Source organism: Budorcas taxicolor, chromosome 2 (assembly GCF_023091745.1).
Source record: "Budorcas taxicolor isolate Tak-1 chromosome 2, Takin1.1, whole genome shotgun sequence".
Taxonomy (NCBI): Eukaryota; Metazoa; Chordata; class Mammalia; order Artiodactyla; family Bovidae; genus Budorcas; species Budorcas taxicolor.
Genome location: NC_068911.1, coordinates 169,097,140 through 169,112,847, shown reverse-complemented (window position 1 = coordinate 169,112,847; position 15,708 = coordinate 169,097,140). Strand labels below are relative to the sequence as shown.

Sequence of the window (15,708 nt, the reverse complement as noted above, 5' to 3'; positions counted from 1 at the left end):
TTTTCAATCCTATGGACTGCAGCCTACCAGGCTCATCTGTCCATGGGCATTCTCCAGGCAAGAATCTTGGAGGGGGTCGTCATGCCCCCCTCCAAGGGTCTTCCCAATCCAGGGATTGAACCCAGGTCGCCTGTTTTACAGGAGGATTCTTACATGCTCAGTGTTTTTTTTCCCCTCTGGGTGATCTTCAGAGTACCTCCTCTGTGAAGCAGAATTGGGAACCCACTGTGTGACAGGAATTTTTTTTAATGGAACGAATGGTGCAAGGAGGTGGAATTGGGAGTTGGGGTGATCTGTTTTGAAACTGAAGAACTGAAAGGAATCTGCTGCTTCAACATCTCATCTAGATGTATTGGTTATTTAGCTTTGGAGGAAGGGAGGGATTAAGAAAACATCTCACAGAAGCTGGGGATGCTACAGCACTGGCTTTGACTGCCTTAAAGAACTGTATGATAAGGACTGACACCTGCACTGATTAGGAATTTCATGTAGAGGAGAAAAAGCTCTGTTAGAATTAGGGAAAGCAAATGTGATCTCTTCACCATTGAATTCTGCAAGCCTGCAGGAGCTGACAGCTAGCTCAGTAAATAGTGCCCTAATACTTTTCTTCCCTTGCTGAATAAACAATCCCTAATTGAACTAACTTACTCCATTTAACCCTAGGGAGGAGATACAGATAAAATAGTATAAGATAGTGTGTATTGGAGGAGGTGTCTTAGATGAAACAGTACAGGATAGTGTGATTAAAGTGCTAATTTTACAGTATGAAACTAAGTACAGAAGAAAAGAATAGGAAGACCAGGGTCGTCATTTTTATGGAAGACTGGAGTTGAGTTGGGTCTAGAAGGACATGTATATAGAAAAAGTGTGGAAAGAAAGATGAGGGAAGAAAATGGCTAAGTCTTCAAGTTTCAGCTGTTGAATGTTGGTGGGGGGTGGGGAGGGAAGAAGCAGGCAGTTGCTCTTTCCAACTCTTGCATTTACTGCTGTTGTAATACCTGTTGGTTCTTATGAAACAAGATATTTGATACTCTGCTACATGTGTCAAAGCTGAAAATTTTGGACAGATAACTTGTGTAATACATGAAGTCATTTATAAAGGGTAGACATATATAAGCTTTTGTCTTCATGTGGACCTTTTTGGCAGTTGGTGTGGATAGCATACTGAGTTTTTAATTTATGTTAAATTTGCTGTGTGCCAATTTTATATTAACATTTGCACATTTCCCAGTGCATTTGTTTTTTCACTGGAAAATATAACCTAATTGTAAAAAAACTGTAGCAAATGAAAGCTGACCCATAGTTCCTCTGCTCTGACAAAACCACTCATCATTTTGACTGATTTTCCTACACAGTTCAGTGGTTTATGTAGTTATCATATTCTATATAGTATTTAATCCTGCTTTTTCCCTCTTGACACTTCAGATATTTAGATTATGTTTGGCTTTTTTTTTTTTATCCCCACTGTGAAGCTCAAGGAGGGGAGGGAATCCTGACTGCGGATCCAACCACCAGGGATAGAACCTGGGTGCCAAGCAATGGAAGCAGAGTCCTCCTAACCATTGGATGCTGGGGAATCCCCAAGATTGTTTTCATTTTACAATTAGGGAATTGAGATTCAAAAAGGAATAACTTTCTTAAGAGACTGGCTGGGTCGTGAAAGAGCTGGAATTTGTTTTGCCCCAAAGCTTTTTGTTCTTTGGTCTTGTGAATCTTCACATTTGTCATTTAAAGTAAAGTAGCTAACAGCAATGATCTATTATCTATTGATGCCTATAGCCAGTCACCTCTTTGTTGCCTATATGAGGAGAGCATAATTAATTGAAACTTAAACCTTTATTTAAGCACTTAGGTTTAAAACTTCCCTCATCACAAGCATCAAAAGGGAGCAAATTGTATCTACCTAACCTTGTGAGAGTTGCTGCTAATGACAGCAGGAGTAAGGGAGAACATAAATGGTTCTTTGGGTTTTTGTTTTAGTTTTTAGAAATTTTATTTACTGTTTATCTTTGGCTGTGCTGGGTCTTTGTTGCTGTGTGTAGCCTTTCTCTAGTTGTACACAGGTTTCCTGCAGAGCATTGGCTCTAGAGCGCCAGTTCAGTAGTTGTTGCACACGGGCTTAGTTGCTCTGGGATCAAACCCACCTCTGCTGCATTGGCAGGCAGACTCTTAACCACTGGACCACCAACTAGGAAGTCCTACAAGTTACCATTTACATGACAGATTCTTGCCCTTCCTCTCCTATTGAGTGAGCACCTTTGAAGCTGAGGCTTTGGAATCTGCATTTTCTCAGCTCCATAGTTGATTCCTTGTATTTAAATTATGAATGTCATTAGGTAGTTTTTTGTGTGTCCCCCACCTCAGATTCCTCATGCTTATTTTTCCTGGAAGTTTCTTCATTTGGCCTAAAGTTTTCCCAGTCTCTGCCTGCTAGTCTCAAGACTTGATGTTTGGAAACAATGTTAGAAGTCATATGTGTCTGGTAAGCCTGGCTGTATACCTTTTTATACTGTGGCCTACCTTGAGGCTGAAAGGGTCTTTTGAGTAGTATTTTTCATCAGCTATCAATATTACAAGCCTCCAGTGAATTGCCTGTAATTGTTCATTAAAAGGTGGCAGTGTAACTGAATATCCTGCATGTAACTTTATGCTGTAATCTACTCCTCAGAGACATTATGGCTACTTCTAAGAGGCTTTAATGTTTTTAAGTTTTAGCTTATTTTATTGTATCTTCCTTTTTATGAGCACCTTAATTGTTTAGAGTTGTTAGATAATTTAAAGGAATAAGATTTAGTGACCACTATCCATCCTGAAGTTGTCCAAAGATGTTAACTGATTTTTAAAGGTAATTAGTTTTGGGGGATTGTGGGAAGGGATTCTGTGAAGTATATTATGTATGACGGGCCTTTTAAAAAACTTAGGTATTTATATATTGTTCATTAGGTTGGTATTATTGATGACCATGAATCATAAAGTCTGTGCTTTTGTTAACATAGTAGTGAAAAGCCTAGGACCCTTCTCTGACTCTTAGTGATTTGAGCGAGTAAACCTTTTGAGCCTTAGTATTTTAGGAAAATAGGGGGAACATCTTACTGAGTTGTTAGGATTCAGTTCAGTTCAGTTCAGTTGCTCAGTCGTGTCCAACTCTTTGCAACCCCATGAATTGCAGCACGCCAGGCCTCCCTGTCCATCACCAACTCCCAGAGTTCACTCAGACTCAACGTCCATCGAGTCAGTGATGCCATCCAGCCATCTCATCCTCGGTCGTCCCCTTCTCCTCCTGCCCCCAATCACTCCCAGCATCAGAGTCTTTTCCAGTGAGTCAACTCTTCGCATGACATGGCCAAAGTACTGGAGTTTCAGCTTTAGCATCATTCCCTCCAAAGAAATCCCAGGGCTGATCTCCTTCAGAATGGACTGGTTGGATCTCCTTGCAGTCCAAGGGACTCTCAAGAGTCTTCTCCAACATCACAGTTCAAAAGCATCAGTTCTTCAGCACTCAGCCTTCTTCACAGTCCAACTCTCACATCCATACATGACCATAGGAAAAACCATAGCCTTGACTAGATGGACCTTTGTTGGCAAAGTAATGTCTCTGCTTTTGAATATGCTATCTAGGTTGGTCATAACTTTTCTTCCAAGGAATAAGCGTTTAATTTCATGGCTGCAATCACCATCTGCAGTGATTTTGGAACCCCCCAAAATAAAGTCTGACACTGTTTCCACTATTTCCCCATCTATTTTCCATGAAGTGATGGGACCGGATGCCATGATCTTAGTTTTCTGCATGTTGAGCTTTAGGCCAACTTCACTCTCCTCTCTCACTTTCATCAAGAGGCTTTTTAGTTCCTCTTCACTTTCTGCCATAAGGGTGGTGTCATCTGCATATCTGAGATTATTGATATTTCTCCTGGCAGTCTTGATTCCAGCTTGTGTTTCTTCCAGTCCATCGTTTCTCTTGTTAGGATTAAATATATGTATATGACTGAAGTATTTGCATACAGGTCTTTTATTAATATTAGCCATAATCTCAGGCATATAAACATATATACATAAATATACATATATTTGTGTTTATTTTGGGTCAAACATCAAATTCTTCAGTAACTTTTGATACAGTACTTAATAATGCTGCTGGGTCCCCATTCTTGGAACAGACTGAGGAGGGCGCAATACTGAAAGACATCAGTTAAAAGGAGTCTGTAGCAAAGTTCTGTTGAGAGATCACAGTAGCTTGGGCTAGAGAGGTATTCATGGAGGTGTCTAGGATGGTTCCACTGCAAATTTTTGAAGGTCGAACTGGAGGCTATATCATTTATCAAATAGCTGGGAAGCATATTCAGTGATTGCTTCATTTTCTGAACTTACTGTCAAATGCTGGGAGCTGGGGGGGTTTGACTGACAAGCTATTAAAAAACCTTATTTGTTAAATTGTATTCTGAAGTGTTTTCAGAAATTGGTTTTATTGTAAAATTAGTTTTTGTTCAAGTGTATTTCTTATTGGAGAATCAGTTATTTTTGAAGAATAACTGAAAAAATGTAATCTGTCTTACCCTTTGTTCTGTTACCAGTTAGACTTACTATTCAGTGCTTGAAAATAGTAGATTATCCAGGCTTTTACTTCTAACCCTTTTGGTGAAATGTATATAGGAGTTCAGCTACTAACTCGTTATAAATGTGATGGTAGGAAAAGTTAATAGTTAAATGCATTTACTTCATCCTGGTGCTCCTATGTCACTTCCTAGAAGTTTATTTAAACTAAATGTCCATTTCTGCACCTAGAAAATCTTCAAAAGGGAGAAGATAGAAGATACTTTAAATAAAATACTATAGCTCTGCTTTAAAGAATTGATGGAAGATATTTTTGTTCCTTCTTTATGGGGAAGGCAGAATATTAATTTATATACAGCTTGTGATCTTTCTGCCCTTAGACTCAGGTAATGCATATATTAACAGCATCAGGGATTATTAAGATTGTTTTCAGGGAGTTCCTTGGCAGTCTGGTGATTAGGACTCCACACTTTCACTGCCGAGGGCAGGAGTTCAATCCCTGGTCATCAGGGAAATAAGATCCCACAAACTTCAAAGTGGGACCAAAAAAAGATTTATTCCATAAACCATATAAAACAGTGGAAGTTATTTTAGTATAATCCTACTTTTTCATGTTAAGCTGTCTACCATTTTCTTATTTTCAGCCAGAGGTTGTGAAGTGTGTGTTCTTATCTACCAAGGACCGTGGGGACATAAGAAGATTTAGTTGAGGGCTGTTAAGTAAATTTTATTTCAGAGGATAGACATCAGATTTTAAAGTTAATAAGATCATATCTGATGAATAGATGCATGTGTGCCTGTTGTGTTTGTGGCCCACTTAAACGCGGGGAGAGGAGTGGTAGTAGAGATGAGAAAGGATATTCAGCTAAATAGAGGGAAAATTAAGCAGATTTAAAGAATCTCAAAGAGATTTGAAATGTGCAGACTTTAAGTAACATTGCCACTTTGTGGCCTTCAGGATATTTCCTCTAGAGATGGATTTTTGCATTTTATAGTCATAGATGTAAGGTGAGAAGAGACTAAAATGTGATGGATAGATGGTGTATTAACCTCTAGTTGTTTAAGTGACAGACCAGATATTGAGGCCTAGAAACTTCTTCCCCTGGCTTATATATTCTTAGTTAATATCTTTACATTTATCTTATTTAATTTCATAAGATTGTTTCCTTTATTGAACAATGAATAATGGAATTGTGAACTGATTTAAAGATTAGGTGAATGTTCTAGTGGGAATTTTGTAATGCAGTGTGAATTCAGTAAAATCTTGCTCTGCTATTTTCCTTTATTCCTTATTATATCACAGTATATTGTAAAGCTCTGGGAGTGCATCTTCCTTCCTTTTAGCATTTGGTCTGTTTTCTGTTTAACTAGGACTTCATGATTAATTTTGTGTTTGTATTTGGGGATCTTATATAGGGGCTTAACCTAGACTGGCCACTCCAGCCTGTTCCTACCACTGATCACACTATAGCTGCCTTGCACATGACACTAGGTTTAAAAAATGTGGTAGATATAGGCTGCAAGAGGACACCACGGTGGGGAAAGCCAATATGCCTTACCACTTCCCCTGCTTCGGTGGATCAGTAGCATCTCCATGTATAAAAGCTGGAGTGCCCAGCAAGACTCAAGTACATTTTGTGCTTCTGGCAATTCCAGCTGGGACCTGCACCCATTGGAGGTCTCAGCTTGCTTTTATGTGTTCTGCTCTTCCCTTTTATTGTCTATCTATCATCATTCTTCTGTCTCACCCCCAGGTTTTTCTTTATTAAATATTACCACGGTAGCACTGGTTGATTAGAAATGTTATAAATGCATCTGACAAATGAAGTCTTGACCATAGATTGTCAAAGCAATCAATTTATTGGGATTCCTGCAGTAATAGGAAATAGTCAAACAAGTAAAACAAAAGGCCTGTTGTAAGAGAAGTATTTTATAGAAACCTAAAAGGTTTCAATGTCTCAAAATGGTTAAAATAATGGTCCTTGTGTTAGAATCTTTTCTGTCATTTTTTCTCATTTTAAAAGACTTGTAAAAAGCTGATAGGCATATGTTTCTTTTTCTTTTGCTAAAATACTCTCATGTTTGATTATTTTAGTATAGATATGAGGAAATAAACACATTTCAAAGTTTTATGAGTTGTTAAACATAAACTTTTTTCTTGGCTACAGCTGCAAGTGGGGTCTTAGTTCCCTGCCCAGAGATCGAACTAACACCCTCTGCATTGGAAGTGCAGAGTCTTAACCACTGGACCGCCAGGGAAGTCCCCAAACATAGCTTTTTAATGCAGCCAATTTTTGCAGAATTAAATGAATTGTCCCACATTTTATTAGCTTTTTATCTTGAAATAATTTCAAATTTGGAGAAATTTAAAGAACAGTGCAAAGAACTCCCAAATAGTCTTCACCCAGATTACCAGTGTAATATTCTGCTACATTTGTTTTGTCATTTTCTTTGGAGATGTGTGTGAAATTTTTTTGTGGACCATTTGAAAGTAAATTCCAAGGCACCGTGCCCTTTTCTCTTCAATACTTTGCGGTGTAGTTCCTAAAAAGAAGAGCATGCATTTATGACCACAGTGCAGTTTTTCAGAATCAAGAAATTTAACATTGATGCAGTACTGTTGTCTTATCTACAGATGGTATTCATATTATTACCAGTTGTCTTAATGTCCTTGGTAGCAGTTTTTTTGTGGTCCAAGGCCCAGTACAGGACCTTTCAGTTTTATGTCTTTTTAGTCTCTTAATCTGCAGTTATACACACATAATCACACACCAGCATCCCACCCATTTGCCCTTTTTGTTTATTACATGATATTTCTGAAGAGTATATGAATTCTGTGTTTGTAGATGTTGCTCTCAGTTTGTCTAAAGTTTCTTTTCCTCATAGTGTACAATCAGATTATGCTTTTCTGACAGGAATACTGCGTGACTGTCCTCAGCGCATCACATTAGGAGGCACAAGATGTCTGTTATGTTATTATTGGTAGTGTTTACTTTGATCACTTAAGGTATTCATGTGGTTTTTCATTGCAAAGGTACTGTTTTCCTTTCAATAAGTGGGAAAATAGTTTGAGACCATAAATAAATCTTGCTCCTCATCAAATATTCACCTTTTAGATTTAGCATCCATTCTTGCCCAGTTAAGATATTACTAAGATAGTTGTTCACTTATCATTAAGGCTGTGTAATGCTCACATCATCATAGATGTGGGCAGTCATGGGCCCTTCAAGCAGGGTCATCTGACTCATTTCTGTTTCTAGCCAAGTTGTGGATCTTTGTTTTTGTGTTGTGTTTTGATTTTCTTTTTTGGGTGTGCTATATGGTTTGCCGGATCTTAGTTCCCTGACCAGGGATCAAACTTGATCAGGGATCAAACTCATGTCCCCTGCAGTGGAAGTGTGAAGTCCTAACCACTGGACTGCTGGGGAATTCCCCTTAGTTTTTTTTTTCTTTTTCTTTTTTTAATGTTTAAAATATATAGCAATATTAAAAATCTTGTCAATCATTTACAGTTTTATTATTATTTATATTTACAGTTTTATTATTGGTGCCAAATTCATTTTACTTTTCAAGATGTGAAAGCTTAAGTATCTTTACAATTTCCGAGAAGATGGATATTTATTTGTAAATATGTAAACTTATTTGTGTACACATCAAAATTAGTATTTGGAAGTAGAAGAGCAGTTTAATCAGCTTGCAGAATTGGATCAATGTGATATTTTCTTGATGTTGATTAGGAGATTAAGGCAGCTAATGCCATTTGTTGTTTGCATGAAATTTCCATAATTTAAAGCAGTGGTCCCCAACCTTTTTGGCACCAGAGATCAGTTTTGTGGAAAACAATTTTTCCATAGTGTGGGGGTGGGAGTGGTTTCGGTTTTGCCCCCACCCTGGCCCCTGCCCTACCACAGCTGCTCACCTCCTGCTGTATAGTATGGTTCCTGACAGACTGTGGGGTGGGGTGGTGTTTTAGGACCCTTGATTTAAAGTAAACCTGTCACACAGGTTTACATTAGGACACAGGTGGTATTTGCCCTCTTGGTATAATTGTGTGGTTAAATTCAGGAATAGTTTTGTTGGAGGCAAAGTTGAACACAGGTGTTTGTGGATTTAGTATCATATTATATAAGGAGAAACAAACTTTGTTTATAATAAGTGCAGTTTTACAGTGCTGTTTTGAATTTCTTTTCACTAAATATTTTAAATGTTGTAATTGCCAAGCCACTGGGCACATGGAGATTTTAGTTCTTCAACCAGGGATTGAACCCGTGCCCATTGCAGTGGAAGCATGGAGTGCTAACCTTTGGACCACCAGGGAATTTCCTATAAATGTATTTCTTAGGGGAAAACAGATTTGGCAGAGTCTAGGTTTTCTAATTTAGCAGTACAATTTGGAGCATATAAGTTTATTTGTATTCTTGGGGCCACATTATATTAAAATAAGAAATAGTAGGCAGAATTTTTCCCCCAGTATTTTTTTTTTTGTCTTTCTACCAGTCCATTTTATTTTTTGATGCATTACAAAGAAGTTGTCATTATCAGTATAGTTCACCCCTAAACATTTCAGCATACATGTCATTATTAGAGCTCAGTATTTGTTTTATGTACTTTTTGAGTTTAACTTACATGAAATGCACAAGTGTATATTTATGGAATGCTGACAAACGTACCTACCTGTGTAACTCAAACTCCTATGAAGATATAGAATGAGGACTTCCTGGTGATCTAGAGGTTAACACTTTGTCTCCCAACGTAAGAGCTGCCGGTTCAATCCCTGGTGGGGAGCCAAGATCCCACCTACCTCTCACTAAAAATCCAAAACATAACACAGAAGCAACAAATTCAATAAGGACTTTAAAAATGATCTACATCAAAAATAATAATTTAAAAAAGATACAAAAAACATCTAGAAGTTTCCCTCATGCCCCTTCTTAGTCCCACCCCTGCTTCACCAAAGACAACTACTTTTCTAATTTTGTCCCCATTGATTTGTTTTCCCTGTTATAAAACTTCTCATAATTGGAGTCATGCATTATGTGTTCATTCTTTTTGTTTAAGGCTTCTTTCATTCAGCATGTCTTTGAGAACTACTTGTCTTTTGAACTGCTTTTCTTTTAGATCTTCAGTACTTACATTCAGAGCTAGCAGGGTGCTCCCAGATCCATAAAAAAGCAGATCTGTATGTGCTGAAATTGAACAGTCTGCAGGCCGTATTAAGTCGGGGGAGAAAGCAAAGTGAAGGGAGTGTTATATGCTACTTGTGAAAAGCAAAAAACAATATCAGCTTTTATGTGCGTAACATAACTCAGGAAGGACAGGAGGAACTGGTAATAGAAATTGCCTCTAGGGATTTTTCCCAGTTTTTTGAGATATAATTGATACAACATTGTTAAATGTGTACTACAGCATAGTTATTTGATAAAAGTGTATATTGAGAAATGCTTACCACAATAAGTTAATTAACATCCATTACCATTTTTTTTCTTGTGATAACCAGAATTTTATTTAAAAGTCAATTGTAGCCTGTTATCCTCTGCCAAACTTGTAAGTAAGTGTGTGAGTGTAATTGAAGACCTTTTCTTTGCTTTCTAGGAGGTTTTGGTTGAGTTGGGACTAATTTTCTATGAAACAAAACAATTAAATTTTCAATTGTGGTTGCAGATTTAGAAGGACCTTTAAAACTGCAGTGGTTAAAGAGGTCTCAAGGAAGGAGTTTTGAACTGTACCCTAAAGGTCAGAAGGCTAGGTATTCTAAGCATTCTTGGCTTAAAACTATAAGAATGAGATTTAATCAAGAAACATGAAAAAAGTCCATATTTCCTGAAAGGAAAGATAGATTTTGATTAGCAACAGAAGAGAGGTTAGATAAATAGTATTCATCCAAATTAAGAAAGACTGAACTAGGTAGATAAGTTTAAGATTGATAGGAGAAAAATTCTGTAAAGCAGTTATGCTTCAATAAAAAAAAAGGAAAAAGAAACAATTGATAGAACCTACTGTTATAGCATAGGATGCATTCAGTATTTCGTAATAACCCATGATGAAAAAGAATATATGTAACTGAATCACTTTACTATATGCTTGAAACTAGCACAACATTGTAAATCAGCTATGTTTCAATTAAAAAAAAGACATATGATATGAGAATTGATGTGCTGTTGAAAGTTTCATTTTGGTCAGTGCCAGAGGTTTTTTTAGTTGGAATTTTCCTATTATAAATATTATATCCATCATCAAAACTTTGGGACAGTTATATAGAAAGTGTGTGTAGGGGTCAATATTGCAGCCCAGGAACATCAGAATTTTTGAGGTCCCTTATTTATGTTGGATTTAATTTCTTTTTTCTTTTTCCTTTTTCAAATTGTTGAGTTTGAATTCCAGAAATAGCATGTGGGTGAATTTTGTTAATTTTATTGTTTGAAATTTCCAAATGACTTATTTTGAAAATAATATTCCACTTCTTTGTATGTTGGTGAGTTTATCTCTGAATTCCAGACACGTCCAATAGGACATCACAAAAAGATAACTGCTCCTTCTGAATAGTTTACTGTTTTTCATATCCATGGAGTAATTTAGTGGTAGGGTAGTCAGTTCACCACAAAGCCTCACTTCACTTTGTTGACTTTTGGATAAATATTCCTACATGTTGTAGACAAAGAACCACATAGCCATGGGTTTGGAATCTTGGTTCTTGGGAAACCTTGGTCAAGTAACTATTTTGAGTTTTAGTTTTTTATCACTAAAGCGGGAGTAGTTCAGTCGTTGCGGGTTGGTTATGAAGATCATTATGTACAGCGCCTGGAATGTGGTAGCCCATAAGTGGTAGTTGGCTTTTTTGGTTGTTTAAATAGGAATATTTAACTTCAGAACCATAGTTAACATAAGGTGAATAGGAGCAAATGACTACTTACGTAGCTTGATGAATTGAGTCTTAAGTTCAGGTATGTGCGCTTGCTCCTAATCACTTAATGCTTTTGCTTTTGTTTTTTGTTTTTAAAAGGCATGTGGATTTAGTTGTATGTTTTAAAATTCCTTTGTGAGGTAGTGTGTGAAATGGAATGATGTTTAGGGTAAATTTATGAAAAGCTCATAAAAGAAAAGATTCTTAGTAAGAAAGGAGCATTTAGATTTATTTCAGGGGAAACATAAGTATTGCATTCAGTTTTCAAAATCCATTTCTGAGTGGATTTTAAACTCTCCCTTGGGGAAAAGGATGATTTTCTTGCCTGCTATGGAGTAAGAGCTTTCTGTATGTCAGCTCATTAATTCTCCCACGACCTGGATACATATCCTCACTTTACCAAAAACAAGAAGGAAATTGACGCCTGTGAATATGTTTAATGCCTTGGGACTAATATAGGAGGACTCCAGTATTGTTTAGGGCTTACGCAAGAAAAATAATTTCATATTAATTAGGGTTCGTGAGTGTTAGTACTTCAATTTAAAATATTAGAAGTAGAGCTTCCCTGGTGGCTCAGTGGTAAAGAACTCACCTGTCAATGCAGGAGACACAGGGTTGATCCCCTGATCTGGGAAGATCCCATATGCTATGGAGCAGCTAAGCCCGTGGGCCACAACTACTGAGCCTGTGCTCTAGAGCCCGGGAGCTGCACCTACTGAAGCCCACACCCCGAGCCCATGCTCTGCAACAAGAGAAGCTGCTGAAGTGAGAAGCCCTCACACCGCAACTAGACAGTAGCCATGGCAGCAGCAAAGACCCAGCACAGCCAAAAATAAATAAAATTTTAAAATAAAATAAAATATTAGAAGTAAAAAGTCTTTACCTGTGGGGAATCTTCTGTTTAGCTCAAATAATTAATTTTCTGTAGTGTTATTCTGTGAAGCTTTAATTCTTGCTCAGTTAAGTTTTAACTAACCATTTCAATTTTTTTTTTTAACTTCTATAGGAACGTCAAGGTCGTGGGAAATAAGAGGCAGTTCTGCACAGACTGCAGCAACGGTTGCATCTGCATATCCTAAGAGGAAAAAAATGACCTTCAAGAGAATTAGGACTTTTTTCTTAATTTCATTGACTTCAGAGACGATTGCAGACTTGCAGTTTAAGTATTGGAATTTCACAAAAGACATAGGACTTAACTGGAAAATGAAAAAAAAAAGAAAAAGGAAAAACTAAACAAAAAATCCCTCTAGGTAGTTTAGGTGAAAAATGTCCCTTTTATTTTGGCTTTGGTTGTGATTTCAGAGCATAATGCTTTGTTTTTTTGTCTTTTTACTATGTTTTTCGGATTTTAAAGTCCGTAAGTACATACAGTTTTCTCTAATTTTTAAACCCTTTCCTCCCCCCGTTTTGACATTTGCACTTGGAGAACACTTGAGTTTTGAAGGTTTTGGGCATCCACCCCAGAAAGTGGGAATTTGGTTTTTTCCTTCCGAACTGGAAGAACATTTTTATGAAGAATTTCTGTCTTGGAGAATTTAACAGTGTTACCCAAGGTTGTGTCTTTAAGGGTGGTTCATTTTCTCTGACCCTTTGTTACTCAAAGTAAAGTACTAGGAGTCCTAAGAAATGTTCTGTTCTTGTACATTATACTGATTAAGTCAGGATTAATTTGATTTCAAAGCTAAGAACAGTGGTAAAAACTTGTTTACAGAAATGCATTTTGGAAGAGAAAAATATTGTAAAAACGTGTAGTGAATGTTTCTTCAGTTTCTTGTTCAGCCAATGAGGAAAGGGCATTGCCTTTCTTTTTACCATTAATCACTTCTCAATAAACGTGAGATCCTGTTGAGCATCACTTCTAGTACCATTTATTAGTATTATTTGATTTGCTATGTTTTGTGAGAGCTTTGGAGTACAAGGAGTTTCATGAGGTGAGACAGCAACCATTTTTAGAAAGTTCACTGAGATGGAATAGTTCAGGAAATGCTTTGTACCCAGAGTTGGATAACCATGACCACTGCAAAGCAGGGTAGGCCAATATTCATGCTGCTTTATTTCTGGATACTTCTGAGAAGGTAGTGCCCCTGCTATGCTAAGATTGTTCAACAAATATTTGATTGTGTATCTTTATTAGTTGCCAGGCAGGCACTGTGCTAATAACCCTATAGTAACCTGGCCACATAGCTTCTGTGCGAAATAGGTAGAGCCCAGTATCAAGGATATACGGTTTAGTCTGAAATATGACTGAGGCAGGATTCCATGTGTCCCAAGAATAAGAAATTCCAGTAGGCTTCGATCTTTGTGAACCATGTAACCATAAGGGTAATTGATTCATCATTATTTATTTTCTAAGGTTTGGAGATTCTCTTTTTCTTACAGATTTTTAGCCTTAAGGTGTCTCAGTTAAATGTAAAAACTTCCGTAGTAATGGATTCAGGAAATAGATTATAATACCGTTGGATCGTGTTTTGCCCTCAAATGATTTATTCATCCCATTCTACACAACCCAGGCTACTAACTCATAAATTGCTGATAATAATAATTAGCATTATTGTTAACACTTAGAGTTGAGAACTTTGCTCTGCCTGAGACACGGTCCAGTATATCTAGATATTCCTATTTGCTAGGCTTTCTGAAATACATTCCCCCCAAATCAGGGAGTCCTTTGTGCTTTTATCAGTTTGAGGATGCCCAGTTTCGAATTGGAAATGTAACATTTATTACATTCAAGTTAAGCTGAGACTTCTGTGCCTTCTAGAGGACTCCCATGGGCTTAATGGAGGTTTAGTATTTCACTTTTGAAAGGGAAAAAATATCCTGAGAAAAGCAAATTCAAAATCAGTTTCAGCTAGATTTTCCTACATTGTATTCAAGTTGGATATGAGATCATTTAAGATGCCTTTCTGCAATTCGAAATGTTACTGCCTCAGTATTTAAGCCAGTCTTTATTTTTACATCACATAAAAAATACTGGTATGGCTTTGAGGACAAGCTGAAAGGAATTTGGAGCCTTTAAAAAGGCTGCTCACTTGAGCGAGTATTGAGGGAGTCAGGATGTTAGATTTGTGTATTTTTTTTTTAAAAAAACTTATTGGACTTTTAATATATAAGTAGTATAAAAATTAGATTATATTCGCTCTTAAAAAGTTTGTCCAAAAGTTGGTTTGGTGAAGATCCCCAAATGCAGCTAAACTAGTTCTCTCGTTTGCTAATGACAACTTTGCCAGTGGAAATTGTTGACTTTTGACTATTTGCCCTTAATGCTTTGTTTGTCATTTGTGAATGTAAGACTCCAGCAGCCATGCTTGTTTACCTTTCTCCTTTGTTGAATATGAAGGGAAACTGAACAGTCTCACAGCGTGCCATCAGTGTTAACTCAGAGCATTTTAAATCTTTAATGTGAACAAACTGTGTGTCTCACATTCACTTGATTTAATACTTAATTGGCTACCTTTCTCCAACCATGTTCCATTTTTTAAAAACTTAACTTTGCAAAAATGGTGTGAAGAGTTCTCATATACCCTTCACTCAGCTTCCCCTAAATGCTAACATTTTATATAAGCCACTGAACCATTTTCAAAAGCTGTAAATACCAATACAGTACTATTAACTAATCTGTAGACCTTATTTGACTTGTGCCATCTGTTCAAGGAATGTCTTTTTTTTTCCAGCTCAGCATTCAGTCCGGGATCCCATGGTGTGTTTAGTTGTCTTTAGTTTGTAGACTGCAGGTTCTTCAGCCTTTATCTTTTATGAGTTTGACACTTGGAAAGAGTACTGGCCAGTTGTTTATATCGTGCCCCTTGAATTGACTTTGTCTAATACTGTCTCACTACTAGATTGAAGTTATATTTTGGTAAGAATACTGCAAAAATCGTATGCCCTTCTTGGTGCATTATATCTGGACACATGATATCCACATGTATTATTATTGGTGGTGTTAACTTTGATCACATTAAGGTAGTATTTGCCATGTTTCTCCATTGTAAAGTTATTGTTTCCCTTTGTAGTGAAGAAGTAACTTGTGGAGGGATATAATTTTAAACAATCTCTGTTCACTAATTTTGACACCTTGGATTGTTATTCACTGGCTGTCAAGTATGTGACATTTACCAAGTGTTAATTCATTGTGTCTATTCTTTCTTCTACATTTGTACTGTTAGAATTCTATAAGGAGACACTGTCCCTTCTCCCCATTTTATTTATTTAGTGACATCAGTATGGACTCAGAAGTATTTTATTCTATGGGTCAGTGC

The 15,708-nt window shown here is 36.9% G+C and overlaps 1 protein-coding gene across 1 annotated transcript in view; it reads left to right on the top strand.

Moving 5' to 3' along the window:
• YTHDF2 (YTH N6-methyladenosine RNA binding protein F2) overlaps positions 1-13,304 on the top strand; it is a 29,996-nt gene extending 16,692 nt beyond the window's left edge. The window contains exon 5 of the mRNA XM_052656964.1: positions 12,459-13,304. Coding sequence (XP_052512924.1) covers positions 12,459-12,482 — 24 coding nt within the window. The 3' untranslated portion in view covers positions 12,483-13,304. The remainder of the gene's footprint in view (positions 1-12,458) is intronic.
• Positions 13,305-15,708: the final 2,404 nt, after the last annotated feature.